The sequence below is a fragment of the Cladophialophora bantiana genome (assembly GCF_000835475.1).
Source record: "Cladophialophora bantiana CBS 173.52 unplaced genomic scaffold supercont1.6, whole genome shotgun sequence".
NCBI classification, from domain to species: Eukaryota; Fungi; Ascomycota; class Eurotiomycetes; order Chaetothyriales; family Herpotrichiellaceae; genus Cladophialophora; species Cladophialophora bantiana.
In genome coordinates, this window is record NW_015971580.1 from 1,890,957 (window position 1) to 1,918,308 (window position 27,352).

The 27,352-nt window shown below is 49.1% G+C and overlaps 10 protein-coding genes across 10 annotated transcripts; 4 read left to right on the plus strand and 6 right to left on the minus strand.

Moving 5' to 3' along the window:
- Positions 1 to 258: 258 nt before the first annotated feature.
- Positions 259 to 1,653, minus strand: Z519_04992 (uncharacterized protein; the record flags this gene model as incomplete). The annotated part of the gene is made up of 2 exons (XM_016762734.1): positions 259 to 1,322; positions 1,398 to 1,653. The coding sequence occupies 2 exons, from the start codon at positions 1,651 to 1,653 to the stop codon at positions 259 to 261; spliced, it is 1,320 nt and encodes a 439-aa protein (XP_016621681.1).
- Positions 1,654 to 2,245: 592 nt separating this feature from the next.
- On the plus strand, positions 2,246 to 4,720 carry Z519_04993 (uncharacterized protein; the record flags this gene model as incomplete). The annotated part of the gene is made up of 2 exons (XM_016762735.1): positions 2,246 to 2,778; positions 2,830 to 4,720. The coding sequence occupies 2 exons, from the start codon at positions 2,246 to 2,248 to the stop codon at positions 4,718 to 4,720; spliced, it is 2,424 nt and encodes an 807-aa protein (XP_016621682.1).
- Positions 4,721 to 5,182: 462 nt separating this feature from the next.
- Positions 5,183 to 5,569, minus strand: Z519_04994 (uncharacterized protein; the record flags this gene model as incomplete). Its single annotated transcript, XM_016762736.1, has 1 exon — positions 5,183 to 5,569. The coding sequence occupies one exon, from the start codon at positions 5,567 to 5,569 to the stop codon at positions 5,183 to 5,185; it is 387 nt and encodes a 128-aa protein (XP_016621683.1).
- Positions 5,570 to 7,954: 2,385 nt separating this feature from the next.
- Z519_04995 (uncharacterized protein) lies at positions 7,955 to 8,389 on the plus strand (the record flags this gene model as incomplete). Its single annotated transcript, XM_016762737.1, has 1 exon — positions 7,955 to 8,389. The coding sequence occupies one exon, from the start codon at positions 7,955 to 7,957 to the stop codon at positions 8,387 to 8,389; it is 435 nt and encodes a 144-aa protein (XP_016621684.1).
- Positions 8,390 to 9,858: 1,469 nt separating this feature from the next.
- Positions 9,859 to 11,863, plus strand: Z519_04996 (uncharacterized protein; the record flags this gene model as incomplete). Its single annotated transcript, XM_016762738.1, has 4 exons — positions 9,859 to 10,829; positions 10,884 to 10,967; positions 11,027 to 11,593; positions 11,659 to 11,863. 4 exons carry the CDS (start codon positions 9,859 to 9,861, stop codon positions 11,861 to 11,863), a joined length of 1,827 nt encoding a protein of 608 aa, XP_016621685.1.
- Positions 11,864 to 12,154: 291 nt separating this feature from the next.
- Positions 12,155 to 13,532, minus strand: Z519_04997 (uncharacterized protein; the record flags this gene model as incomplete). Its single annotated transcript, XM_016762739.1, has 6 exons — positions 12,155 to 12,548; positions 12,596 to 12,690; positions 12,748 to 12,806; positions 12,867 to 13,176; positions 13,248 to 13,366; positions 13,427 to 13,532. 6 exons carry the CDS (start codon positions 13,530 to 13,532, stop codon positions 12,155 to 12,157), a joined length of 1,083 nt encoding a protein of 360 aa, XP_016621686.1.
- A 957-nt stretch (positions 13,533 to 14,489) lies between these two features.
- Positions 14,490 to 15,379, plus strand: Z519_04998 (uncharacterized protein; the record flags this gene model as incomplete). The annotated part of the gene is made up of 3 exons (XM_016762740.1): positions 14,490 to 14,589; positions 14,643 to 14,968; positions 15,059 to 15,379. The coding sequence occupies 3 exons, from the start codon at positions 14,490 to 14,492 to the stop codon at positions 15,377 to 15,379; spliced, it is 747 nt and encodes a 248-aa protein (XP_016621687.1).
- Positions 15,380 to 15,764: 385 nt separating this feature from the next.
- Z519_04999 (uncharacterized protein) lies at positions 15,765 to 16,271 on the minus strand (the record flags this gene model as incomplete). The annotated part of the gene is made up of 3 exons (XM_016762741.1): positions 15,765 to 15,805; positions 15,862 to 15,924; positions 16,118 to 16,271. 3 exons carry the CDS (start codon positions 16,269 to 16,271, stop codon positions 15,765 to 15,767), a joined length of 258 nt encoding a protein of 85 aa, XP_016621688.1.
- Positions 16,272 to 16,358: 87 nt separating this feature from the next.
- Positions 16,359 to 16,899, minus strand: Z519_05000 (uncharacterized protein; the record flags this gene model as incomplete). The annotated part of the gene is made up of 2 exons (XM_016762742.1): positions 16,359 to 16,715; positions 16,828 to 16,899. 2 exons carry the CDS (start codon positions 16,897 to 16,899, stop codon positions 16,359 to 16,361), a joined length of 429 nt encoding a protein of 142 aa, XP_016621689.1.
- Positions 16,900 to 18,134: 1,235 nt separating this feature from the next.
- On the minus strand, positions 18,135 to 20,605 carry Z519_05001 (uncharacterized protein; the record flags this gene model as incomplete). Its single annotated transcript, XM_016762743.1, has 11 exons — positions 18,135 to 18,272; positions 18,325 to 18,454; positions 18,516 to 18,681; positions 18,752 to 18,900; positions 18,952 to 19,102; positions 19,176 to 19,421; positions 19,484 to 19,699; positions 19,763 to 19,929; positions 19,978 to 20,112; positions 20,168 to 20,431; positions 20,490 to 20,605. 11 exons carry the CDS (start codon positions 20,603 to 20,605, stop codon positions 18,135 to 18,137), a joined length of 1,878 nt encoding a protein of 625 aa, XP_016621690.1.
- Positions 20,606 to 27,352: the final 6,747 nt, after the last annotated feature.

Here is a 27,352-nt window from a genome sequence, read left to right on the forward strand (position 1 = left end):
TCAACAACATCGAAGATGGCGCACCGACAGACTGAAATTGTTTCTGGTTGTACATAATTTTATTAAACAACCTAGCTAACTCAAAATATCAACAGGCCGCCAGTAGGAAAGGTTCATTAAGTCATTGCGAAGTACTGTCACACAGCATCGCCTTCCAAAGTTTCCATACCACCCCAGAAGGAGCTAAAGAAGCAAAAATCAGCAAGCAAAGAGCATGCAACAATTAGTAATTCACTCTCCAGTGCGACACGGAATCCTTCAGGCGGTAAATCTCGCGGGTTTCTCCATATGAGGGAACGCATTCCCCGTGAGTCCTTGCTTGAGCTTCGATGCAACATCCGATACTAATGTCTTGAGCTTTTGCCAGATCAAGAAAGCAGCATCCTTGATCTTGTTCCAGACCGATTTCAGTATCTGCATCACGAAGTCCCAGATCTTTCCCCATGGTATGTAATAGACCGCAGCACCAGCTGCAATTGCAGTACCAACACCTACTGCTGCACTACTCAAGCAAGCACCCCCAAAGGCTCCCATGTTGAAGTAACCTCCGGACAAGTACAAACCCAGAGACCCTCTGACAAAAAATCCACCTGCGTTGAACCAGCAGAAGGAGAAGCTGGCAACGGCCGCCTTGACTCCGACTGCGGCGCCGACAACCCCGGCAATAAGCTTTAGCCATCTCTCGAACCAACTGACCTTGTCAGTATGTGTCGGTGCATATGGTCCTCTTGAAGTAGACCCACCCGAAGACTGATCGCCGTCATCTTCTTCGATGAAATCTTGAAAGTTGTTCTGCACTTGTTCGCTCATTTCTGGTGTCATGGCGGAGATAATTGAATTGTTGAAGTCCAAGTCTTGACGGGAGAGGCTACTAAGATCCCAATACATGCCCCCCTGGTGGGTAATAGAGCGATCTCTCCAGTTGTCTCGGTGATCCCACCCCCACGTCTCAATGTCGCAGTAAGTCGACGACTTATTAATGCAGAGGGAGTACCTATCGTTGACATCCTGGGCTGGGTTGCTTTGCATGATTGTAACTTCCTTGATACGATTGGAGATGGAATAAGCGATCTCTTTGATGGACCTGCTCACAACGATGAAAAGTGTCTCAGGGATGATCGATTTTGTCTGGCTCTCCTGGGGATATTTCGACTTCCAAATTCCCCAGCCACTTGGAGCGCTAGTGGATTGCGTTGTTCTATTGATCTTTAGCTTTGATGCAAGCTCCAAGACATGTTGTAGTTCGTCGGGAGTCGCGAGCATCACCGTGGAGGTCGAGTTTCGTTTGAACATATCGGTATCGTCGCCTTCGATTTCAATCTCTATTCCGTGTTCAATCAGCACTTTTCGGGGTCACAATAAGAGGTACCTGTTTTCGGACCAGGAAGATTACTTACTTCTCAGGTCTTGATTTCTTGTAAGGAACTTCTTGAGCGACTTCTTCTCCTGCGTGTCGCTGACAATAAGAATCATTGCATTTGCGTAGTTGATCTTGGGAGCCACCTTCTCCCAGATGGCCAGCTCTGAGGAATTCGGCTCGTTGGCAGAGCTGGGGCTGTATTTTAAAGCCTTGGAGGTCAAGTCAGAAGCATGCTTCTGTCGTGAGTGGCCTGATGAGGAATGATAATCGGTTTGTCTGGAACTTGAAGGCATGTTGCTCAGCTGGAAGGAAATTGGCGGAGCGTCGAGATTAGAAGAGCCTAAATTAAAACGATTGAAGCTCTGGAAAGAAGAGAGGAACTAGGTCTTTTATCTTTCTTTCAGCTATGCGAGCAAATGTTGTTCTCTCTTTTCGAAGTAGACCTGTCTTGGCAGCTTCGCCCGAGTTGTAAGGAGCTCAGGACGAATCTACTGTTTGTATCTACCCCACTCGAAGCGAGACGCCAATCATGTGCAAAGTTCGTCGGGGTCCCACGAGCAGTGTACTGCGGTGTCAGCAGTATCCTTGCGCTTGCATGACCATTTAGTCTTTGGCTCCAGGCATTGGTTTAAACCGTCCAATAATCGCTCGGCGAAGAAACTCCATCTTTTGGTGGGGGCCGTTCGATCTCCTATTGGCATACCTCGTAGAGACCATCAAACCGGTGTGGCAAACAATCCACTAATAAAGTCAGCATCATGTGAGTTTTCACCTGTCCGTTGCTGACTAATATTGGCAAAAGTTACTTAAGCCTGAAGGGCGGCTATCGTCTTCTAACCTTTGTGTAACTCGAACTGGGGCCAACTATCATTTCAAGGAGATACCATGGACCAGCTATTTCCTAACTCTTGGAAAGGTCCTTTTTACGGGGCTGAATCCGCGGCACAGGACCAAAACCTGGAGATGGAAGCACAATATGTCCCAGATGGTCAACTCGCGACCGACTCTAGACACCCAATGGGACTTCCAGGTGTAACGCCATCCTTCCATTCCATAACCAACGTCGAGACAGAGTCCGCTCTGAGTAATGCCGACGTCGAAGGTCCATGGCAACAGGGGTTTTTCCCTTTTCATTCCAGCCCATATCGACAAGAGTGGATTGCTGGTCTCCCCCTAGCTTCGTTGGATCAGGGTGGGTTCACTGGCACCGATATCCCTCAAACAAACACCTTGCTGCCGGCGGAAAAGTCCGGACATAATAACAACTTACAAAACATTGCAAAAATTTCTAAAACATCTGTAACCGACTGGATAAATATTGGCCCAATGTTCAAGGCTTTATACCAGCCTCAGGGATATAGTCTTACATTGGAACAAACAGCATCTTTTTTGGCATGTCTCTTTGGTTTCGAAGCAACGTAAGAAGCTCCAAGGTTTGCAACCTGCCAAATTCCGTTAACAGGTGTCAGGGTGGAAGAATATAGATACAGGGTAAAAAGAGGGTGGCCAAATGAGGGCGGCTGGCCCAACGAAAGTGGAAGTGCGGCCGATAAGATACTCAAAAAGAACAAATCCAACGCGGCAGGGTTTACAACGACGAAGACTACGAAACGAGAACCGAACCCGCATCGCAAAAGATCTTACAGAAGATCTGGCAAATATAACGCTTGTCCTCCTTTTTTCGAACGACGGGTCCATGTGCCTTATACACTTGAGCCTACGATCTATAAGAAGCATATTTTACTCCTTCGCCACACCGACGAATTTGTAACCGGGTTCCTTGACTCTTCTCTTACAATCAACAAAGGAGGCACCGCATCAGAAGAAAGTATTGGAAATATTCTGGTTGCGGTCGAATCAAATTGGCGGAGCTTGTTGAATTGCTGCCAGGGAATGTTCGCTCTGCTGCGTAATTGCAAGCATTTCGTGCTGCCCAAATCCACCGAAGAGTGCCCGCTTTCGAAGAGAGAGAAGAAGAAAGAGACAAATCTATACATCCGGGGGGTCATTGATCGGATCTTCGAAGGTAGGGTACTGAATCGCCTCAAGGAAATGACCAAGGATAGTCGCACGCTTGTCCTAAGTCCGTTTATCTTCAGTGACTTCTGGAGCATTTGTCAGATATTGCTGGCTCTCTCTAGCCAGCTGGGATCCTCCAAAGGTGCCTACGTAGCGAGATTCCTTCGAGCTCTACGTCTTTCGGTCGACGCTCTTTCGGTCGACGCCGATCTCCAGAGCATAAAAACGGTTCTTTTCGATTTTGTCAGGTCTCTTGAACCTTACTTCATTGATGATATTCAACAAGAGAACGGTGAAAACAAGATGCAGACACGGAATGAGGGCCATGAAGAACTTGAGGCAGGTACACAGGCTGCGGATGTAGTCCAGCAAGAATATCAAAACCAGGGCAGTGGAACAGGGAACGAGGACGAAGAAACCCGCAGGCAAGCATACCTCGAGAAAAAGGAAAGTTACCGGAAGATTCGCAAAGAGAATAGGCAACAGGAGATCAAGGAAAGACAAGTCTGTCTTGCCGAAATCAAGCATATCATACGGACGACCTACCAATGCGCCACTAGAGCCTTCTCGTCACGGCGGAGTCCCAACGACCCTAACGTCCTAAGGCTATGGGCTAACTACTATCGCCACGTGGACAGCAGTGGCTTGAAAGTTGAGAAGTTCTTGGACAGTTACCAACTTGCTTTCCGTAAGACAGAGGAGCTTTATGGTCCACATCACGACTACACTGTCAGTGTCTTATCCGATTATGCAACCACAGCATACTACACCTGCCATGCCAAAGACCTTGCTAGCACTCTTGCGAACGATCTGTGGAACAAAACCAACGACGTATGTAACACAAAGCCCATCTGGAACGCCAAGAGTCGAGGAATGGCTGAAGCAGCGAGCATACTTGGACTTTCCACTTGCATTTATCACGAAAACATGTACAAGGACTCAAAGGCAAGACGGAAGATGCGTAGGAGTTTAGGATTGTATAAAAACAAGAAGAACCGTCAAATCTGGAGGGAGACTCTCGGTCCTCCACCTCCGCCTGATCAGGTGAGCAATACCCTTATCTGCCTAGACCGCACAGTCAAATTTCTCGCGCTGGGGGACTGGGACTGCCGCATGATTTCACAAAGCATGGCTATCAACCTTAAGGGATTATTGTTGAACTTTTGTCGGCAAGAAGAACAGTACCAACAGGCTGCTAGAGGACATGCGGAACTAGGTCACCAGTGTCTTTCGAGGACAATCTCGGAAGCAGATCCATCTCGGGCGATCAACATGCCGCTGGTAGTCGCGAGTACTATACATCCAGCACAACTTGACTCTCGGTCATGGCCCCCTATGTAAATAACCATTACGGCCGTGGTTTTCTATAAAGGACCTTGAAGTGAAGGCTTCGGCCACCCGCTCAAGCGACCTTCTGCATAATGGGCTCTCGACTCTTCGTAGATATCCCTCACGTTATTTGTCCAGGACTTGCCTTCGAAGTATCGCTCGTAGAAGCCCCCGACATCGTGGTAGACGCGCACTGCGAGTTCCTTAAGTATTCGCTGGTCAACTTCATCGTGCGGTTGTTCAACTTCCCCCTCTGAGAAGCCGAGCTGGATCGAAGAGGCGCATCGAAGACGGATTTTTCGAGGGCAATCGGAGGCGTGACAGGAATTGTTCGTGAGACTCGCTCCAGATTTTGAGGATGACGATCAAAACGAATTCCCCTAACACGCCACCTCGACTTTCTAATGAAGACGAAAGGGTTGACAAAGGAGTTGTATCTCCGGACGAGTTACCGGACCAAACGACGAGGCTGTGTCAGCGAGGGATCTGAGTCGCGGTGATCTTGAACTGGCCGACAAGTGTTTCTTTCAGGTCCGCGGCAATGATGTCGATCGCACCGAGCCAACCCGGACCCTCGTAACCGGGGATAGTGAGGGTCAAGATCATCCTTCTTTGTGGAAACGACCGACACGTATTCTCCTGGCTGAAGATGACCCAACGTGTTGCCGGATCTATTCGAAGTGGCTCGAAAGCTCCGAATGCATCTTTGACGTTGTGACGGGCGGTCTTGGGGTGATTAATAAGGTACAGGAAGGGATCAAGTACGATGTCATTCTGATGGACATCATCATGCCCAACTTGGATGGCGTTAAGCGCTTCGCATATTATCCGCCAAGTTGACAGGACGCCAATTATCGCCATGACCTCAAAGTACCCGAACAGACGACTTCGCCCTGTATTTCAGCAGCGGTATAAATGATGTCTTGGTAAAGCCGTTTACCTCCAGAGCGTTGTTCGGAACGTTGGCAAGGCACCTCACTTACCTTGACATGACACAGCAACCTGAAAGACGCGCCAGTGACGTCAACAGCGATCAAGCGACCATTGAAAGCAGTATTCCTCGCTCCGAGTCGGCATTCCTTCATACAGCTGCCGGGGTTGACCACGGAAGCACCGCAGCCACAACAGCCGCACTGACCCCTTCACTTGGGAGTATTCGCCAAAGATATGCATCAACTATAGATGCTCCAGCAGCTCCTCCGGAATTAGAAAGTGGCAAGCTCAAACAGTCAAAATCGAACCGAACAGATTTGCAGTGTCGCAACTGTGATTATTCAGCAAAAACTAGATCAGATCTAAGAAAACACTCGCACGATATGCACGCGAGCACAAATGTCCCCTTCCGTCCTGCTCTCGGCGGGAGAGGGGTTTTGCTATAGTCAACAACCTTGACCGACACTTAAGAGTCGTGCATAACGTCAACACTTGAAACTCCAAGATATATAAATGCTTTGGCATTGACTGTACGAAGCCAGACAAGGAATGGTGTCGACTAGACAATTTTAAGCACCACATCAAGATGATGCATGGTAGTGAGAATCTGGGACTTCTGTTGCGATTGTGAGTCCGCATTACTCCCGTATATGAGTGGGATTGACTAAAGTGATATCCTTGGTCGAAAGACTGTGTCATGCCCGCATACCAATAGGTCAGAGACAAGAGGCACGGGACATGCCCGCAGAGGTCACGGGGCCTGGACACGTGCTTCCTGAGGTCGCAAGGAACTGATAGGTGCACCCCGGACAGAACCGGAAGTACTACGGGACACATTGACCACCTCCTGTCAGCATAGGAGGAACGTGTACTTAACGGTGCTGGAGCGCACCCTCTTCACTCAAAGTCCTGAGGACTTTGAGTCTATGTGTGGGAGCATTAGATAGTTAGGCATCGTGGCCAACCATTGACAACTGTTCCACCCCAAGCTCCAATCCTCTTACAGATAGGTAGAGTACAACGAAGGGTTTAATGTCACGACTGGCTATGCGTAGCTGTGGGGCACGGGGTGGTACAGTAGGCACAGGGGTGCTCTCGCTTCTGTTTGAGGTCAGGTATGGCAGGTACTGAACGGTGGTGGTGAAGACTGGTAACACTATGAGCGCAAGTCTCAATGTTATTGACTAGGAAGGACTCCCAACAGTCCTGTGGTAAAGGAGCGTGTCTATATAGCGTGGTGCTCTCACCTGGACCAGCTGGCCCAGCCTGGCCCAGCCTGGTCCATGTGGTCCATGTGGCTCAGTACCCTTGGCCTGGTCTATACTGGTCCACATCACGTGACCTCTGTTTCTACCTGTCTGCCCCGGGCCTGTCGTCGTTGGTGTTTCTTCGCCCGACCTTCCTCCCCTAGATGTGCCCGTGGCCGCCTAGAAGGTCGGCTTATAACATGATGACTAAGTCACTCGATAAAAAAGAGAGGGAAGGTATAGAGAGGAGGGGAGAATCGACGATAAAGGAGGCATAAACCTAGCGAGACAATGGAAGGGGCAGAGGGACTATTCCTAGGAACCTTCCCTCGCGCCGGAGGCACAAGGCAGGTCGTGCGAGGCCCATCACGCCCATGAAGACCAGCTCGTTCTCGCAGGGTCGAGGAGGCAACGTGCCGTGGTGCGTCTCCAGGGGGACCCCTAGAGCCCCGTTTTAGGGCCCTCGTTAAAACTTGACAGTCTGGAGGAAGGGGACGACTTTTGGGCCACTACCTCGACGTGGTTAGTAGGGTGAGCTGGCTAAGCCGAGCCTCAGCCGACGTTGAGCCGGACGCGAGCCAAGCCTGAGTAAAGCGGCGCGAGGTCCCGTGGGCCAGAAGGGAGATGGGTGTCGAGATTCCGGTCGTGAAACATAATGTCCCAGATGATTACCTCGGCTAAGTATTACCCGAAAACACTGTTCTACACACGACTACGGAACTATGCAACGAGCGGTTGAGTGGCAATCGAACATGTGTGGAGAGGATCCTCCGGTCCAAAGACTCGATCAAACTGGTCTAAGTGGGGATCGCAGAGCCTGGAACGTTTATTGGTCTCAACGAAGGCAGGAAGCGACTGGAGGAGGCGGGTGTCGAGGTCAGACAGATCGAGGACAGTGATTTTCGAGACCGGATATTCAAGGCCTCTACTTCTGGACATGATCAATAGGAGCTAGTAATCGCAACTGCAAGAGGAAATCCTCAAGATCAGGTCCCTCTTAGATGGAGAAGAGCTTTCCTTCGGCTTGAGGATCTGTGCCTCTCAGAATCTGGAGGCACGAACTCCGATGTTGATCCAAGTGTCGTTGCGGAACTACTCGAAGGCTGTTGGATCCTCTCGACCGAAGGATATGGCATCAGCTTTTCCACGAACGCTGGCCGTATCGATATCGAATTTGGCGGATGAGCAGACTGAGCAATCCTTTTCATTCAAGGTCCTCTCCAATGACATCGGCAGAAACATGGTACATGGCGAATTCGAGTCAATGAAAGCCATCTATTCCCAGCTATTAGACTTGGTACCAAAGCAAATCGCCTGGGACACATATCAGAGCAACCCAGACACCCAACGCTTCCTGTGCGAATATCGAGAGATGACAGATGATATGCTTGATTCCGAGAAGTTCTCAGCACAACTGGCCCTGCTGCACAAGAACAGCGAGTCTCCCACTGGCAAGTTCGGCTTTCATATCACGACCTACAGCGGCAACTTACCCAATTGAACGACTGGGAAGACCGGTGGGAAACATATTTTGCAAAGAGCATGTGCTGGGCACTGGACCTGGAAATGAAAGCCAGAGGATCCGATCCGGAATTTGATACGCTAATACCGACCCTGTTCGACACGTTGATTCCTCGATTGCCCTGCCTACTCAGGAGTGAGGGCGGATCTGTCAAACATTCACTTGTACACTGGGACCTCTGGTATGTTAATTCGGGAATCGATGCTGATACGGGTTCTCCATGGTATTCGATGCTTGTTGTTTTTACGCCCACAAAGACTGTAAGTCGAGCGAAGGAAGTCAAAAAAGGCAAAAACCTACCTGTCTAGCACAATAGCCTGACGCAAATGAAACATGTCAACAGATGAATTCGGCCAATGGATGCCAGCTTGCAACAAATTCGGCGCCCCGTATTTGACCACCTATCGCTCGTAATGTGTCTAAATACCTCAGCCAGAAGAGGATTATCAAGGACGGCTAGATCTCTACAAATTGTGATCAAGCAGCGAGGTTTTCGAATCGTCCTCTCAACACTTGGGCTAACACTGACGAATAGAAGATTCAACACGCACGTGTCTGCTTTGTTCCCCCAAAATGAAACTTTGAGAGAACAGAAGGCCCAACTTGTCTCCTTTGAGAAGACCACAAGCCGACGTTTTGCTGCAAGGATCCTCGGAGATCTCAGAGATCTCGCTGCTTGATACGGTTAATGCGTTGACGATGAGAGACTCTCTCCTCCCTCCGAGAGACAAGGCTCGTGGTGGTAGTTTCGAACGCGAAATTCCGATAGAGTCAGGCGAATCTATAAAAGGAGCCGGCGGAGAGAGGCGGGAGATATGACGCGGTTCTACAAGGTACATGATTTCGTTCGTGAGGGTTGGAAAGAGCCTCTCTCTCGGGGAAAGTGTGAGAAGATCTATTGAGATCCTCCCTACGCTTCCTTAAGGCGCCATAATCGGGGTAGTGCGATTAAAGGCGCCCGTTCTTCTACGCAGGGATAATTGCCTGGTTGTTTTTGAAGGGAACTTTTACCGAAGGCCCGTGTGGGGGAGACAAGGCTAGTGCTGACTAGGTTAGCGCTCTTGGCATTGAGAGAAAACCACCCATCTGCAAAAGCGGCCGCGGCAAACACGGGAAATTTCTTGGCAACTTTGTCTGAGCCTCTTGAGCGTCTGAGACAGACTCGATGTCTACTTCGCACCATTACGTGCGCCGCACCACACTTGAGCATAACATCGACATCGCCTCAGGAGGCCGGCTCCCCTATTGCACGCGCATATATATATCTCCTGTGCTCTGTTGAGATTGCAATATGAGTTCTGCTCCGAAGCGGACAAATGTGGCATGTAACTACTGCCGCTACAGGTATTCACTCGCACTCGAACCCCAAGCAGCTCCTTCGACGTTGTCATCGCCGCTAACTAATTTGCAGAAAACGGCGATGTGACGGGAACATCCCTATGTGCAAAATGTGCCGAGACAGAGGTTTGGATTGCGTATATCAAGATGGCACCTCTCCAAAGTACGCTCAAGAAGTATCAAATATTGACTTGTACGAGTGTTACAAGATGCTAAGTTCGGACAGAATTGACCGGGGTGAACACCCCGACGCACAACTACGGCGCCTGGATATGATTGAAGATGTATTAAGACAACATTCGATAGTCATCGACTCCTTTCGTCGGAGTCCGCCTCAGCCGTCCAGGACTTCGTCGTCCACGCCAACGTTTGGTTACGAGGATATGCCCTACGAAAATACAGGCCAGGCCCAGCAGCAAGACGCCAGTGTAGCAGGCTCTTCAAGTGCAACGAACGATGTGGTGGACAACCCAGCAGGCCACTTGAACGATCAAGTCCCTCCTCTCACGATCCCTCTCGGACACCAAACTAGCACAAGCAGTCTTCTTACATTGCCACAAATGCGTACGCTGGTGGGTGACTTCCCAGAGGAGTTTCTCTTCTTAGTTGAGGAGAACCGACCTCAATCACTGTGGTTGCAACACAGCGATTCGGCGCAGGGTGAGATAGAGCAGGACTTTCTCCAGATTGATAGGTCATCCGCAGACACATGTCTCCAGCGATACTTGACGGTGGTTCACCCGTATCGACCCCTCTTCGACCAGGAAGATCTGATGTCGCTATACGAAAAGGTAATGAACCAAAGCCTCCGGGACGACCCAGAATCTGCCTTGTTTTTGTCCATCTTTGCATTAGGGGCTACTGTATTGGACCCAGTCGATCCTACCACAGTCAGATACGCGGGTGACGGACTGATCAAAAAAGCTCTTCGGATACTCTTCCCGTCCTGGACTATGACTTTTAGCGGGGATATTGTCCTGTCCCAGGCGCTCGTTCTCTGCGCACTTTACTTCTGCTATGTGGTCGAGCCATTGATGGCCTGGAGGCTTGTACATATGGCATCAACAAGCGTCCAGCAAATGTAAGTTTGGTCATTACCCCAATTGGCCGATGTATGGTAAAAAGCCTGACCAAGTCTTCCAAGGCGCAAAGACCATCTGTCCAAGAACACCAATGAAGGCGTCATCAGAGTCAGTTGGGCATGTTTCTTGATCGAATGGTATGTCTGTCGGCTGAAGTTTGTCATTAATGACCGGTTATTGATAAATGGTCAATTAGCGACATCCTTGCTGAGTTTCATCAGCCTAGGAGTGGCATAGAACCGCTAGTTGATAGGATGCCCTTTCCGACATACAGCAGCGTCACCGCTTCGGAAAGCCTTTACTCATTGGCCGACATATCTGCACGGTCCTTGCTCAACCGAATCCACCATACCGTATACTTCACCGATAGTCTCTCGCTGTACGCAGGTCGTTCGCAGAGTTCATGTCGAATCCTCTCGTCTGACCCTGATGCTTCACTGTTAAGAGTGTGCGAGGAGCTCGATCGTCAACTCGAAACATGGTATGAGTCATTACCAGATGCCATCAAACCGGATCTTTTGGGCAGACCAAGAGGCAGTGACCAAGCTTGTGTTTTACGGCTGAGGTACTGGTCTGCCAAACACAACATCTATCGACCATTTGTGGTCTATGTCACCTCACGAGCTGCAGAAGAAGAGGGAAGTGTACCAGCGGCGGCTCTTGAACGATGCCGACTTTGTCTTTCCGCTTGCCGGATATTTCTCCTGACCGCTGGGTACGTTCTGTCAGAAAGGACACCATACACTTTTAGCACAGCACAGTGGTAAGTTACACACCCATATCTTCTCGATTCTGGATATCGACGACTGATTGGTATATTTCATGCAGCGGTCTCGGTTATGCACTCATCATCGCGCTTGCTGCCCAAAACCCCGCACTAGCTGATTCAGTTGAAGATGTTTCGGAATTACTGGACACTGCAATTGGGCTCCTGAAGCCATGGGCCCTCCCTGGATCGAGTATTCAATGCGGTCTTGAAATTGTAAATTCTATACACAGAAAGCAGCGACTGCGTAGCCGTCGAGACCGATAGACGATCATCGCCGTCAGAAATGAATCACCTAGAAGGTTCGTATGCCTAACTGCCAACAATTCATTCTTTGATATGGAAAATGGTATGATCATGACAGTCTATCGATTGACTGCGCATGAGATATGGAGCTTGCGGGCCTGGAGACACATCACGATAGCAAGCGAGCTGGAACTCAACATGAACGGCTGCATGTAAGAGCTCTAGCTAAAGACAACTGATTGGGCATTATTCTCGGACACAACGCCTCTCAAGTCACTATTTTCCGGCAGCATCCGACTTCATTTTCCATCCTCACAAGCCTTTGGCGGCGATAATTTCTTCGATAGCTAGCTTTGCTGTTTCTTCAACCTCGAGAAAAAACTTGCAAGCATCTCCGAACCTCTTATTCAGCACCAAATTTGTTTTGATGAAGTTGTCAAGCTTTTTGCCGCCGTCGGTCACAAAATCCGTGTCCATTGTGGCCAGTACTCCATTCCACTCCGATCCAGAAAGGGGATCTAGAGCTACCAATGTTCTCAGGCGCTCTGCAATGAAGAACTCTGCATATGGATGTTTAGGCTTCTTGTTGACTACTTGGGGAAGCGTGTCAGGTGTCTCCATAAGCTGCTTGAGGTTGTGAGCTTGAATGGTGACATGTTGACAACCTAACTCCGCCATGGCAAGAATCTCGGCAATGTTGAAGTGGCTATCAAGGAGCATCAGCAGGTGGGCCGTCTTCGGTTCATGACTCACCTCGCTATGACCATAATCGGTTGCTCCTTTCCCGTCTGGACATATGCTTCTGCAAATGTCTTGAGAATGTGTATCACGCGGGCTGACATGGGATGCTGAAGCGATTGTCAGCATGAGACGTCCACACGACAACAAACAATGCAGAAACATACCTCGAGAGCTGGGTCTTTGACCTGTGGACGTAACGATGGGTCCAAATGTGCTGCAATCTCTAGGATGAAGGTAAGGATGACGATGCGTACGATCGCGGAGCTGAACGCATTTTACTGACCATTGTAGTATGGGCTGATGAACAGACAGTTTGACTGGCTGGCTGCGATCGCTTGTTCAAGAGAGAAGACCGTAGTTGCTAGCGTGCGAATGCCTTGGGCATTTAGCTCAAGGGCCGCCGAAGCCGCAGATCCGGAAAATGGCAATTTTATGGCGAAGCGATCTCTTGGAACGCCAGCCTTCTCAAAAGCGTCGGTATACTCAAGGCATTGTTTGATTATGGCGGCTCTGTCGTTCACATAACGGAGGGAAGTTTGAACGAGCACACGACCTGACAAGTAGGAAACATTTCGAGCACAAAAAATGACAGCCTAAGAATTCGAAGTGGTCGTCAGAGCTCGAAATATCCAACAGATTTCCGGGATGACTGGAAGAGACGCACCGCCATGTTATACACTTTCTCCCAGCCTTCCTTGCCATACTTGTCCACAAGCTCGTCTAGAAGCACCTTATGCTCTGCTTTCAGCAACTCTTTCGTGATGACTGCTTGATTCGAAGTCTCTGGTTGATAAAGCTTAGCCACAAGCGACGCTCTCGGGCAAGGTGCCAGATTTGACGTACGGTTATGAGGAGTGAAAGGCAAGCTGTTGATGAGTTCCGTATCAACATCATCGACATCGACGTTGCAGAGTTCTTCGAGTCTCTCGAGAAGTGAGCGGGTTGCCATGGTGTGTCTGTTATTCCGACAAGATACAAAGGACCTTGGCGGCACCGGTTGTATCCAAGACAGCCCTGAAGAATTGGAAGAGAGACTGGTTTGTTGCCGTATAGAATCGCAGACAGGTGCTATCCGACTAGTACAAGCGCAGAAGGAGAAGTGATCATGTGCCGGGTCTCCTCCTGTTCTAACTCTCCTGTTTCAATTCCATTTCTCTTCTTGATCTTTTCCCAGGCCTTTTTGATTCTTGCGACGCCGGTCAGCCATATTTGCATACCTGCCTTCATCTGGTACACTCACCATGCCCACCGGCTATCGCCGGCTGTTAGCTCTTGGAAAGGCAGTGGGCCTGGAGCCGTGGTGGGCGGACCGCCCTCCGCCGCTAACGAACCACCGTATGTGCAGAGTACTCCTACAAGCGAGAACACTATCACGTTGGAACCACTCACCTCAGGTCTCGGTCAGACTTGGCCTGGGCGTATCGGGTAACGTACGTGCTTAAGTGCGGTTTTCATGTGTGGTGTTCTCCTACAGCCGATAGCAGGCAAGTTCCACGTCAGCAACGCATTGGAGAGGGAAAACAATCTGGAGGCCATGAGCCACTGATCGTGTTTTCGCCCTCTGAAACGTGTGTCAGGCATATTGCGTACATATTGCAGGATACATCACTTATTGACTGCTCTTTGGTTGTACCGGAGCTCTATTCACTATCATCCTCGATATATTGACTTCCACGCATCATGATCTCAACAGAACCTTCGGTCAAGTCAGTCGTGAATAGGGAGCTGAATGGACAACAAAATGGACAGCATACCCCACAAGAGAGCAATCCTAGGGACCTCTTTTCCCTCGACCGCAGAACTATTATCGGTATGTGACGGACATCAATGTAGGACAAATGTCTCCCTTGCCAACCCTTGCACATCTATTACAGCAAGACTTACTAAGGTGGTAGTGACTGGTGCAATGGGCGGGATGGGCATCACCGTGGTCAAAGCCATATTGCAGTCAGGAGCTGACGTGGTTGCAATTGATCGCGATGCGGAACCAAGTGCTTCTCACAAAGGTAAGATCCACTCGCCGGAGTACACTATCATGGCGCTGACTGCTTCTGAATAGAAGAACTTCAACGAACTGCAGAGAGGAGTGGGACAATAGTGGACTACTATCAGTGCGACATATCGAAATTAGAATCTGCCTCCGCTGTCTTTGAGGTCGCGGTGTCCTCTGCTCGATATCCCCTACGAGGATTGGTCAATTGTGCCGCTATCGGCTGGGTTGGACCGTCCATTAGTTTTCCTGTGGACGATGCGAAACGGATCATCGAGGTCAACCTCATTGGAACATTGATAGGCGCACAAGCTGCTGCCCAGCTGGTCAAGAAACATAACTTTTCTGCTAGTTTTGTTTTTATTGCGAGCATGAGTGGCTACGTCGTCAACAAGGTAGGTAGTATTTCAGCCGGCGACCCTCTTGTCGCTGCGACCGACAGACGAACTGGGGCTGACCGTCTCTTCTGGTGTTTTCTCTTGCAGGGCACGCCCAATGCAGCATACGCCGCCTCCAAAGCGGGAGTGCACCAGCTCACGCGGAACCTGGCGTCAGAATGGGGACATTCGGAAGATGGGCCCTCGATACGAGTAAACTCGGTCAGCCCTGGCGTCATCCGCACCCCGATGACCGCGAGCGTCCTCTCCAATGGCAACTTCGAACAGCTGTGGACCGAAGAGACCATGCTGAAACGACTCTCCGCGCCTGAAGATTACCGAGGACCCATCGTCTTCCTCCTCTCTGATGCCAGCTCATATGTGACGGGCGCAGATCTGCTTGTCGACGGAGGATATACGGGCTGGTGAAATATCCCAGTCTCGCTCGACAGCAAGTTCGACGGTCAATGACACATAACTTGTGAAGGTCGTTTAGAGGAACTCACTGGTGTCCCTAACTATATTACCAAAGACAAAGCCGGCACAATTTTGCATGTGGAGGAGTTTCATAGGCTGGTTGGTGTACGCTTCTAGACTAGTGAAATTTTCCACGGAAATAGCAGCGCCAGGGAGGCTCGTATCAAAGAGGGTTAAGTAATTCCGCCGTCCCCGTTACCGACGTTCATGTAGTTGACCGTAGGCTCAGGCTCAGCCTACGCAGGGAGAGAAGCGCACCTGGAATTTCATTGGCATTCAGGTGTTGATGTTACTCTTCCGCTTCGTTCATGAAAGCCACGAAACTCTACTTCTTTCCTCACAGTATCGCGATAGCATTGGCCATGCTCCCCACCCCGCCTTGAGTACATATATGTCAGTCAAGATCGCACTAGATAAATTGGGATAAGACCTACCCTTGGCGTTTTTAGGAGCACTCGCAATGAGAAATGTCCACTTGTTGTTTGTCGCACAGCAGGCTGCAAGGGTGTCAAGGTCCCAGAGTTCACTAACGGGGCAGCCCCCAAGAACTAAGAGGTGTTCGTCCAGGTAGAAAACCTTTTTTTTCCCGAATTGCACCTGTCAGTTTGTGGAGGCTCTTTCTTTTTGCGCATATAACAAACGTTTGTTGTGGGATGGGATGACTGAAAAGGATCATGGCGGGCCACGTACCAGCATCCGATGGGATGGCCTCGAACCCCGGCTGGTCTCCAGCCACGGCAGCAAAGTACGAGTTGTGCAGGAAGTCGAGCATTTCCTTGCTCTGTTGGAGGCCTATGTAGCGCTGTCCGTCGTCAGGGGAGAATTCGTGCCTTCGTAGATGCATCTTCGCCTTCTCCTCAGACAACTACGCCTCGTGTTCCAAGAACCCCGTGCGGACAAGGAGTATGTCCCCGATGCCGACGTCTCCGCCCTAGCTCTCGGGTTTCAGGTTGATCCCCTGACTCGCTGCCACCGCGACCAAGGTCGGATATGAAATCTTGTAGTAGTCAAAGTAGCTGACTCGAAGGTCGTGTGCCTTGGCGTACCTGCCGAAGTCGAGCAGGAGGCCGCGGCCTGCGATGCGTAGCTTACGCCAGTGCACCGAGCTTCGGGCCATCTTTGCCAATATCACTAGCGGAGACCTATTCTCATTAATGACATGGTAAAGAATGTTGCGGACATGGCAATCAATCTCCCCCCACACTTCTAACTCCTCGAGTTTCCGGTGGCTCACTTGGTTATAAAAGAATCCGGACGGGACGTGGCAGACGCCCATTATCTGACTGAGCTGGATTTAGAGTGTATCAACTGAGTAAACGTATGTAGGCTTGAGATATCAGCTGGGCTTGGAGGCTCACTTGAAGAAACCCGTCCCGCTGGGAGCTTGACTGCGGATTTACCACGTAGACTTCGCCAAAGGCATGAGGCGCGACCTGCATGAGTTTGTGTTGAAACGCGTCCCGGCCGTACATCGGGGTGGAGGGCTGATCCAAGGGGAGACTGTAGAGTAATCCGGATTGCCACCAGTCAACAAGCGCTTGCAGGAATGGGGCAGATGGAGGTTTCGCTCAGTAGTCGGTGGTAAACCACAAGACGTACCTGAGATTCACGACTCGTCCCTGCGTCGCCTCCTTCATTGCATTCAAGACCCTTTCAGGATTAAGGAGGTGGAGCCGCTCGAGCTAAACTTGCGGAGATCTGAATTAGTACATATGTACTGTACCTCGATTTCGTGCAAGCTGGGGATCTTTTTCCCCTTCACACCTCGTCATCCTCACCCCAGATCCAGGCCGGCCCATGCGGCTGTCCCTTGCTAGGGACGAGATCTTTCCGAAGCGGCAACTCGTGAAACATCTTCGAACGAGCCATTTGGGTAGAAGCAAAACAGTCGCGACGTTTATGCGTTGTGATTTCAATAAGGAGACATCCGGAAATGAAAGAAGCCCCCCAAAAAAGACATTTACGTCTGTTGCTGCTAACTCGTATGTCAGCCAGAGTCCAATATTAGATAAAGAGGTGTGCGAACACGAACATGCATGCCTTGCTTGAATCGGTTCCGCCTTTTGCCTCTACTTCCCAGTTAACCGGCCGGCACAGAAGTTTCCGAGCGTGTTTTGCTAGGCGGAAATTCCGTAGAATCTCCGGAGGTGTTTGGGAGTTGCTTGCTATATCCACTTCACAGAACTGATGTCGGCTTGTCCTCTCTCCCGGACATGACCGGGTTTGCCAACAGACCCGCAACAACAGTTTCGGCACAATGGGATCAAAAGCGGTCTTGGATTTGACGAGGAGTGGATTCAGATATGTTGTCCCAGACACACGAGAACGACTCGTGCGAGCCAGTACCAGGCAATATATCTCTACTTCACCGCTCTATCCTACAGACCACCGCAGAGATCGTGAAGAACTCTAAGTACATCGAAGCTTGTAACTTGTACTGTACGCTTGCGTGATAGCCTCAAACCTACCTGAATCGAGTTTGAGGTTGAGTGACGCGGCAAAGACAGTGTTAGCAGTTAAATAAAGGTCGTTTACTATTATATAGATGGACAGAGATCTTCAATTATGCTGAACATTTCGTTTGCTGATGGAAGTAGCGACGCTCTGTCCGTCGCCTATTTCGGCAGCTATTTAACACTGTGGCAACTTCATTGTTGTCGAGTACTACATGTACTCCCTGGCTACATTGGATGCAGGATGTATTTACCTATTTTTGAACTCGAGTCTGCCCCTCTTCAACGTGGGATTCTGATCCCTGTTGATCGCTGCGCTCAAAGTGATACAACGCTTCCAAGCGCTCCCCACGTCTAAAGAGAAGATATCGCCTCAAGGCCCATGGCAGTACCTAGACCGTATCAGGGTTAGAGCTGCGTGCTCAGCTGGTGGGATGCACACACCTTCCTGAGTTGATAGCTGATGAATCGTCTCGTTGGCACTGCAAAGACGTAGTCGAGTTCTTCCAATGTATAGCCGCTGGTGTCAGGGACGAAGAGGAACATCAAGATGAAGACGAACAAATTCATGGCCCTGGGGATAACCATCTTTAGCACAGTATAGCCGTTGAGGACGTCAGAGAGGTGGAGCTTACGCGTAGAAACCAAATGCACCTGTCGCTGTAAATTTGCTGAGCATCAATGGGAACGTCAATGATAGAGCCGAGGACAACGCGAATGTCCCTGAAACCGCCCAACTGTTGCCGATCTCTCTATGCGAGAGAGGAAAAGCTTCGGCAGAGTACACGAAAGCGACGGGACCTACGGTAATCGCCATTAGAAATTGATTATTGTATGCGGACTGAGACGCCAATGGAGCGGGTAATATTACCTTGACCCACCGAGTACAGAGCGGTGAACACGTAGACGAAGAAGGCAATCATGCCAACGTGTGCCTTGCTGGATTCGGGAATGTAAAAGCAGAAGCCTGCTGCAAGTAGCGTCCAGGCCATGTGTGGGAAGGTCGAGAGAAGCAGAGATCTAGGTCCAGAGTCAATTGAATGTCTCAGTCGCAAAAATTATGGCTCCTACCTCCGACCAAACCTATCAATGAGAAAGATTGCCGGTATAGCGAAAGCGAAATTGATGATACCATATCCCAACGAAGTAAGCAACGCGGTGTGTTCAGAGGCCCCTGCTTGGACAAAGACAGTCGACGAGTAAAAGGCGATGATGTTCATCCCTGTGAAAAAGAAATAGGTAGTCGCGTCAGACACTGAAAATTTTGCAGCTTGAAACGTGAAACTGCAACTTACCGCAGAACTGTTGGCCCATGAATACAACCAAGGCTGCTACAGCGCTTCTGCGAATGCGAGGGATAGTGACGAGTTCGCGAAGTCTAGTAATATAGGTCGATCCGGCTGCTATCTCATGTTCTATGACCAGCTGAGCATGGACATAGTAGAGGTCGCGTGCAGCTTGGATTCTGTGTTTCCGTAAGCGACAGAGAGACTCAAAAGCCTTCTTATAGCGATTCTTTTTCATTAACCACCGTGGGGATTCTGAAGACCGCCGTTAGCAGATAGTGTGGCGGATGAGCGCTCGTTCACCAGGATAGCCATACCTGGGCAAAAGTAGACGAGAAGCGCGAGTGGCACTGCGGGTATAAAAGCAGACCCAACCTGAAGTCTCCACGCGATTCTTCCAACCCGATAGACAACGAGATTAGCGGCGAACCCGAGGAAAATGCCAAATGCCGTCCACATTTGCCAACCCATGACTAGGGCACCTCGAATAACAGCCGGAGAGTTCTCTGCAGCGTACATAGGAATCGTCGCAGCTACCCGAAAAAGAGTCAGTATAACCCATATTTGAGGGCTCAAAGTCCACCAGATATATATACCTTTGAGGCCCATCCCAAAACCCATGAGAAGCCTTGTGACGAGTAGTTGATGCCAGTCTTGAGACACTGCGCCACCGATCGGTGTAAAGATGCAGAAAATTGCGGCCAGGAAAGTCGCCCCACGGCGACCAAGAAGAGCATTGACCGGATCAGACAGCCAGCATCCGCTTCACGTCGTTAGCATGCTCCATTGTACATGAATGCGTCCAACTTACAGGATCGCAGAAGATATATAGGGAGCGGCGTTGACCAGACCGATCAGCCAATTGTCCCTGCTGGAGCCAGAGGCAATGCTGAACTCAACTGGGAACGTCAGGTTGGCGCCGTTTGATCCCGTTTGATCCCAGCCCCTTAGTGCATCAGCGTGTTTGATTTTACCCAACTGACGATTCTGCAAAGACGTACTGTACGGCCGCTCCAATTGAGCAGACAAACACTGTGGCATAGAGAGCAAAGGGATGGGTCCATCTGTGTTTCACTTCGTGTTCGAGAGCGTCGAATTCGCCAGGATCGAGCTCTTCAACTTCTGCCAGCGGCACGGCCGCTTGGGCAACATATGCGCCCTTCCGCAGGAGGGGAAGGATGTCGAGGAGATCCTTATCGGTAGCAAAGCGTTCCACTTGCCGCATCAGATCTTCTTTGCGAATTCCTGCCAGAGGGTTGACAAGTCTATGTATACCGGTCAGCTTAATTTGAGTGCTAGGGTAGCATCACCGCGTCTTTGTACCTGGCCGTGCTGTTCTCCCTGATAGTGTCGGCAGCAATGTGCTTTGCTGTGGTGGTATCTCCGACTTCGTCGTGAGAGGCGTACTCCACCTTTTCAGATGGAACTTTCTCAGCCATGCTTGCGTATGGGTAAAAAAGATGAACTCAAGTCTTCAAGTAGAGTGATGAGGCTCTTGGGGCGATGAGTTGGGAACGAGAATTAAAACACAGTCATGAGCTTCGACGGGATAGAAATTGCATTATATGTATACGATACGAGACGTGTCTGCCTCCAAAGTAAGGTGAAATTGATACCAGGTGCATTTTTCAGACCCCACGGGGTAGAACAGCTTGGGTGTGTGACGCGCCGAGCATGTTCGAGATAGTGCGTATTGAACAGGTGTAACGGGCCGGTCTTAAAAAGTACATTAGTGCAACACTAATCCTCATTGTCCGCTGAGGGTAGTCGAGTCGCATACCTTTGTTCGTGAAGCCCCACATAATTTTCTGGGACGTGTTCAACCATGGCCGAGGATGAAGGAGCCTGGCTGAACCACCAGTTATATGCGCAATCAAAACAACCTTGTGGAGCCACTAGCCTTATCGGTATGCATATTTCCATGTTCGTGTTAGCGGCGGGAGTAGCTGACCGCTAATACCGCCTCTGGTGGGACCACTGGCGGTCCGCCAGTACCGCCATAGGACAATCCCCCGGCCTTCCGACTTGGGAGTTGGGTGCAACAAAACCGCCTGAATTTCACCAGCCAAAGGTTTCTGGAAGGCAGCACTGCTGCTTGAGGTATTGGCGGCGACTATTCCGCCGCCAACAGCGTTAACTTTTGACTCGCGGCCGCGTCGCAGATGGAGTCTTCTCAGCAGAAAAGCATGCAATATGTCGTCAGCATTGTTTCACGCCAGGTCTTCAAGTAAATGGGAGAGCTGACCCCTTAGTTGTTCCGCCCTACATCCGCATTTCCGTGCAGTTCAAACAAAATGACAGTAGGTGGCGGCCAATCTGCGAATGCTAGCCGCTATTAGTCGGTGAGATGGGTCTTCAGTCGTGTTAAACACCGATGATATATTCCTCAGAGCAGTCACTCCATTATGGGGACGTAAAGTTTGACCATACTAGCTTGCGGACTACTTAATTAGAGAAGAGAGAATCTTGCGTTGGATTTGTCGCGTGCTTCATGTCCACATCTCCGGCTAGATTATACCTAAGTCGAAACCAGGATACCAGAAGGCAGCTGGGTACCTATCCAAAGACTCTGACCGTTCGTCGTACGGCCAAGAGTCTTGAATTAAATCTTACGAGGAGGGTCCATTTTGGCGAAATTGTTCGCTGGACTTCTCACTTTCGTCTCGCATTCTCCATGTAAGTTCGTAGGTCTTGCAAGCGTCTTCGTATGATGATAGAATTTTAGCTGGAGTAGGCGAAATTTCCTTCTCCTCTTTTCCCCTGCTATTAACATTTTCCTGGATAGGAGGAGCGCCGAGTGACCCCAATAACCCTGCAAACTCTGAGTAAAAGGACTCGTCCTTAAGAAAGGTGAACGATTCTTCTTGTTCTGACGGAAGGGTCCTAATGAGAAAAACCAGCTAATATGAGTTACTGTGTCGTGTCTCCGGGTCTCGGCCCGAGTCCATGTTTCTGACCTAGAAGGTCCAACCGAAAACCATTGTATTGTAATAGAGCGCTTCAGGGTTCGGCGTGCACGTGCAACAACGCACAGAGGCCTGTCCAGCAGATCGGGAATCGAGAACGCGTTTCTGGTTGATACTGACGAGACAACACCACCACCAACACCACCCAAAGGGGCAGCAGCTAGGGCTACGAACACCTAGCACAGCGGGGGCATCGAGGAACAGGACAAAACTGATAAAACACTCAAGAATAGATTGACGGCACCAAAACCATTGAATTCATGATACTCCTTCAAAACTGTTAAGAATGGCCCTCTGCCAGCACTGTAAACTGTCCTCCTCCCAGCGATCTAATTAGGTTTGACATGTGACCTGATAGACCTCTGCCTTGCCAGTCCACCACCAGCTCAGCACAGTCACTTTGCCTTTTTACAGTATCAAGCCCTGATTTATTGAAGTGTAGGCCTACTGTATAGATTAACGAGAAGAGGCTGGAAACCGTCACCGGCAACGACGATTTCGTTGGAATAGCGGATACCATGCAGTGCAACTATATGCACAAGTGATCCCACCGCTCCACTCTGGTATTTCCTGCTTCTTATTAACCAGATATTGTTCAAGAACCTTGATAACGTCGTGAAAAGACCTCCCGGAATGCCGCTGTTACTCGAGGGATGCGCTCCTCAACCGGCACTTGCGACTCATCCACAGACATGCTCGACAATTTACCGGGAGGTTCATAATGCTCCAAAGCGCAAGCCCTGACTGTGTGAAGGTGAATCTCACCACCAAGGTATCGATAGAGACCGTAGAAATGAGTTGCTTGTTCGACGATGGGTCCGCACTGCTTTGCCTTATTCCACCAGTCCACTTTTCTCACTCCAGAGTATGCTATGCTGTATCGACCGCTCATAGCCAAGACCTTGATGTTATTGTCTTGTATGATAGAACTGGCTTTCTGCACCACTTCTAGATATCGAAGCATATAGCCTACCGCGATTTTGTTGTCTGATTGTTGCTGTAATTTGCAACCGGCCAGACCTTAGTGGGTCTCCCTGTTGAGATGGGCTTTTCACAGAACAGTCCAGGTGAAGGACCAAAAGTGGAAATGAGTTGAACTTCAAGATCGCGGCCGGGTTGCGTGGTTCCTCGATAATGAGGGGAAGCAGCTAACACAATAAGATCTGGATGAACCTTTATGCGTTTTAACCGCTCCTGGGCCTCGTGTGGGGTGAGAAAGTGATTTGTTTTGGAATAGCAGGTCGCTGCCGCCGACGCGCATTTCTGACAGAGCGCTTGCTTGACGCGTTCCACCAAAGGATCAACGATCCCATGACTTCTAATCGCGCACCTAAGTATGTCTCGATCCGAAGCGAATGGCTCCAGAGGACATTGTCATTTCCAAAGGAGATGTTGCCCTATATCGAAGAGTCTCGGTTTCGAAGCCCAATGAAATAAGACTTTGCATACCACTCCAACAAACAGAACACGGAATTTTTTGGTGATACTGGCCATCCTGGCTTTTGCAAGGCAAAACTTCACCCAAGATTCTAAGCTCAATATTACTCTCGCCATATCAGCTTCTATGGACATTGACAGCCACCACAGCTTTAAAGTCGAGGGGGAACCAAAAGTTTGGCGCTGTGTATATAACCACAACCGGAAAAGTTCGGAGCCAGAGCTGTATCTGAAGTTGATGACCGGTGATTCTGGCACCGAACCAACTGGTCAAAGTCACCAGGATCAACAACTTCGCTGCTAACTCAATCACTGTTCGAGGATAATGACTGTACACCAAATCTTCCCCCCTTCCAGTCACATCTCCTTTTCACAATCGCTCTGCTGCTTGCTCCAGACTGACATACGCCGAGAGACAGATCTCCGATTAGTAGATCCATTGGCAACAATTCGCACCCGCCGATGCCTACTTCTCCGCCTCGAAAGAATACAAGGTCTTCGTCGGGATATCTTGTCGGAGTATATATCTTCTAAAATTATTCGGTATTGCGCGGATATGCTATCCTTGCTGTCAACAACGTCGGGTCAAACGTTAAAGGGTGGCATGACTTACGAAGGTCGCGTGGGTCGCCATTGGGACATCGAAAACAACATCTAGTTCTTCGGCAATTAGGTGTTAGTATCATGGTAGAATTGAAAGCGCATTTTTGTTGATTAGAATAGGGTGGTGAGCCTCGAAGTGTACCTAATGATAATGCTTTCGTCTCAGGGAGGAAGAGATAAATCGCCACCCTTAAGGCCGCGTTCCAACCTGCATACCAGAAAAAGGCCCCAGGAGGAGTGAACTTATTCAGGATGGATGGGAAGGTCAATCCACCAATTGAGTTGAAAAGCCAGCAGACGAATACTGCAAAGCTCGTCCCAACATCTAGGGCTAAAGGAATTGCCTCTGCTGAGTAAACGAACGGCACTGGCCCTTCACCCAGACTGTAGGTGATGACGTAGAGATAGATCCCCAGAGTGACGACAGCCAACTTTGCCATTGAATCGGTTGTGTAGAAGGCCCCATCAGCCAGTAAAAGAAAGTCGTCATCAACTGAAAGGTACAGAGAAGGAGTTTTCTGCGTCCAAAGGTGTCAATCGTCCTTCCTGCAGCGAATGCAAAGATGAAGTTGAGCATTCCAAAGCTCCAAGACGCCAGCAGAGCGTGTGATGCACTCCCACCTGCGTGTGAAAAGAGATTGGCCGAATAATAGGACATGATGCTGATTCCACAAAATTGCTGGGCAAACATCACGATTCTGGACCCAATGACAGCGTTGCGGTTCCTCCGTACTGTAAATGGCCGAGTAATGGAGATGCCATTCTAAGCTGCTTGGTATTTGGTGTCACGAACCCACCGTTGTCCCCAAGTACTCTACGCCCTCCACCCGAATCGGGTGGACGGTATAGAAAGAAAAGAAAAGGATAAGGCAAAGAACGGTTGAGGCACAAGGCTATCGGTTAACGCTGCCTTACCCTTTTCACGTGACAGAAAGAGGGGAAGCTATAAGAGTCTCCTCTCACCTGAATCGGCTGAGAGAGAACTCTTCCTTTTTCTTAAGCGTTGAGTCGTTGTTAATAGGGCTACGTGAATAGAATAAGGCATTTAGCTACTCTAATTCCTTTATACCTACTGCGTTACGTAGGTCCCTAATAATTCTTAACGCTTACCTATTACGTAGTGACACTATCGAGCTAGTAGTAGCTACATACGATTCTAGGGAGACCCCCAAAAACCATTCTTACTAGGGTAAGTTCCCACCTAAATCAGGTAAGAATGAACCCCCCATCGCCCCGAGACAATAGGGCGTCCGAGGTCTCGTCGGGGACCGTCGATGAAGACCCTACGACCACTGCGAGCCCTACAGACCCGCGACACCTTATTTTCACGCCTACGGACGTAAGTAACCTCGAAGAAATGAATGATAAATAATTATAGGCCGAACTATCTAGGCTTAAAAGAGAAAGGATACGGCGAGAATAAATAGACCGAATCCATTATCTACGGAGAGAGAATACTCTTAGTATAGAATAGAGATTAATGTAAGAGACTATAGTATATTCTCGAAGTCTCCCATCTAAATCGGGTGGGAATAATAAGCGACTAGCCATAGATGATTTAGCTAGCTACGCGAAAATCTTTAAGGCGGACCCCCCGAAGTATTTTAATGGGGGTAGTTACTAAATCTTAACCGAGTTTATTATGAGCATCGAGATATATTTCGAGTTCTATCACTAGGACCTAATAGACCCTAAGGTGACTAAGCGAGCTATCTAAACGGCGGTAACCTAGCTAGATGGAGAGCCTCGTTAGATATATTATAGACAACGTAATATACCCGCTAGTTAGGAGGAATTCCTTACGTTCCTTCGAGGCACCATTAAAGACCCTTAAACTCGTACTTTTAAGGCCACTTATGCTGCTTAGTTTAGAAAGTAATGGAAAGAATAGAGTATTCGTCAGTACTTATATAAACTAGAGTAAGTAGAGGCCGAGGTAGAGGCATTAAGGCTTACGGAAGTTGAGTAAAAGATATGGCGTTTCCTTCACGGTCTATAGTCTAATATTCGTAACGTAGTTATAGTAGAGCTATAAGAGGTACGTCTCAATAGGGATACTATTCTTACGGCCGCTTATCGCTATAAGACACGTTTCGCGAATAAGTAAAAGAATAAGGCTAAGAAGAAGGATACTTTAGGGAAAAGAAATGAGCTCCTAAAGTAAAAGACATCGATAGCTGTAATAGAAAGTGAGAATAGAACTTCCCACCCGAATCGGGAGGGAAAAAACACATCTAGTTCGCTAAACGTGTTAGCTGAGTCTAAAGCTAAGTAGGGAGAAAAATTAACGTCCTCGTTTGTTCCTAAGTGCTACAATTGCCATAAGGAAGGGTATTTAGTACGGGATTGCCCTGAAAAGGGTATAAAAAAATAGATACTAATGTAGTAAACGTAGCTACCGCATTAGGGCACATTTAGTCTGCGAGACACGGCGCATTGGAGTAACGCTGTGTAAGCATTTAAGTAATAGTCCGAGTAAAGGGCGAGAAGCATCGATTGCGGGCCCTTGTGAACTGTGGGGCACAGAACGACTTCATCTCATAGATAACTATTATTAGGCTTGGTTTAAAAGGCGTTTCACTAGATGTATTTAGAAAGGCTATGGATGGTCGGTAGATCACTATTTACGGCCGTTATAGCCTCGAGGTTTAGGCCATTAATAACCGGGGGAGAACTACTAAGGCCAGACTTAATTTATTGTCTACGAATATCGAGGAATTCGATATAATACTCGGTATGCGCTGGCTCGAAGTAATTAATCCCGACATTAATTTTAGAGATGATATCTAGGTAGTGAGAGATCTAGATCGCTAAACCCGAATTAGTATAATTATAGCGTAAGAGCTTATTTAAGAGAAGAATGAAATCTACATTATATAGTATTAATCTTTAGAGAAATCTTAAAGGGTTTCTTACCCGAATCGGATGGGGCAGTATTTCACCCGCCTCCGAACTCTTATATTAAGTAAAGACGGAGGTATATCTTCTCTTTATGCTAGCTATATGTTAAGGATCCTCACTGATCCTAACTGGGTTAGGGTTCTCAGCAACAATCCTAGTATAGCATGAGCTGGTTGTGGGTCACACGCGGTATGAGCAGGGTCTCCTCCCTGTTACTAAGAACTGTATAGTCCAGTAGATAACATGAGTTGGCTACGAAGAGAGTGCAACTGTATAGGG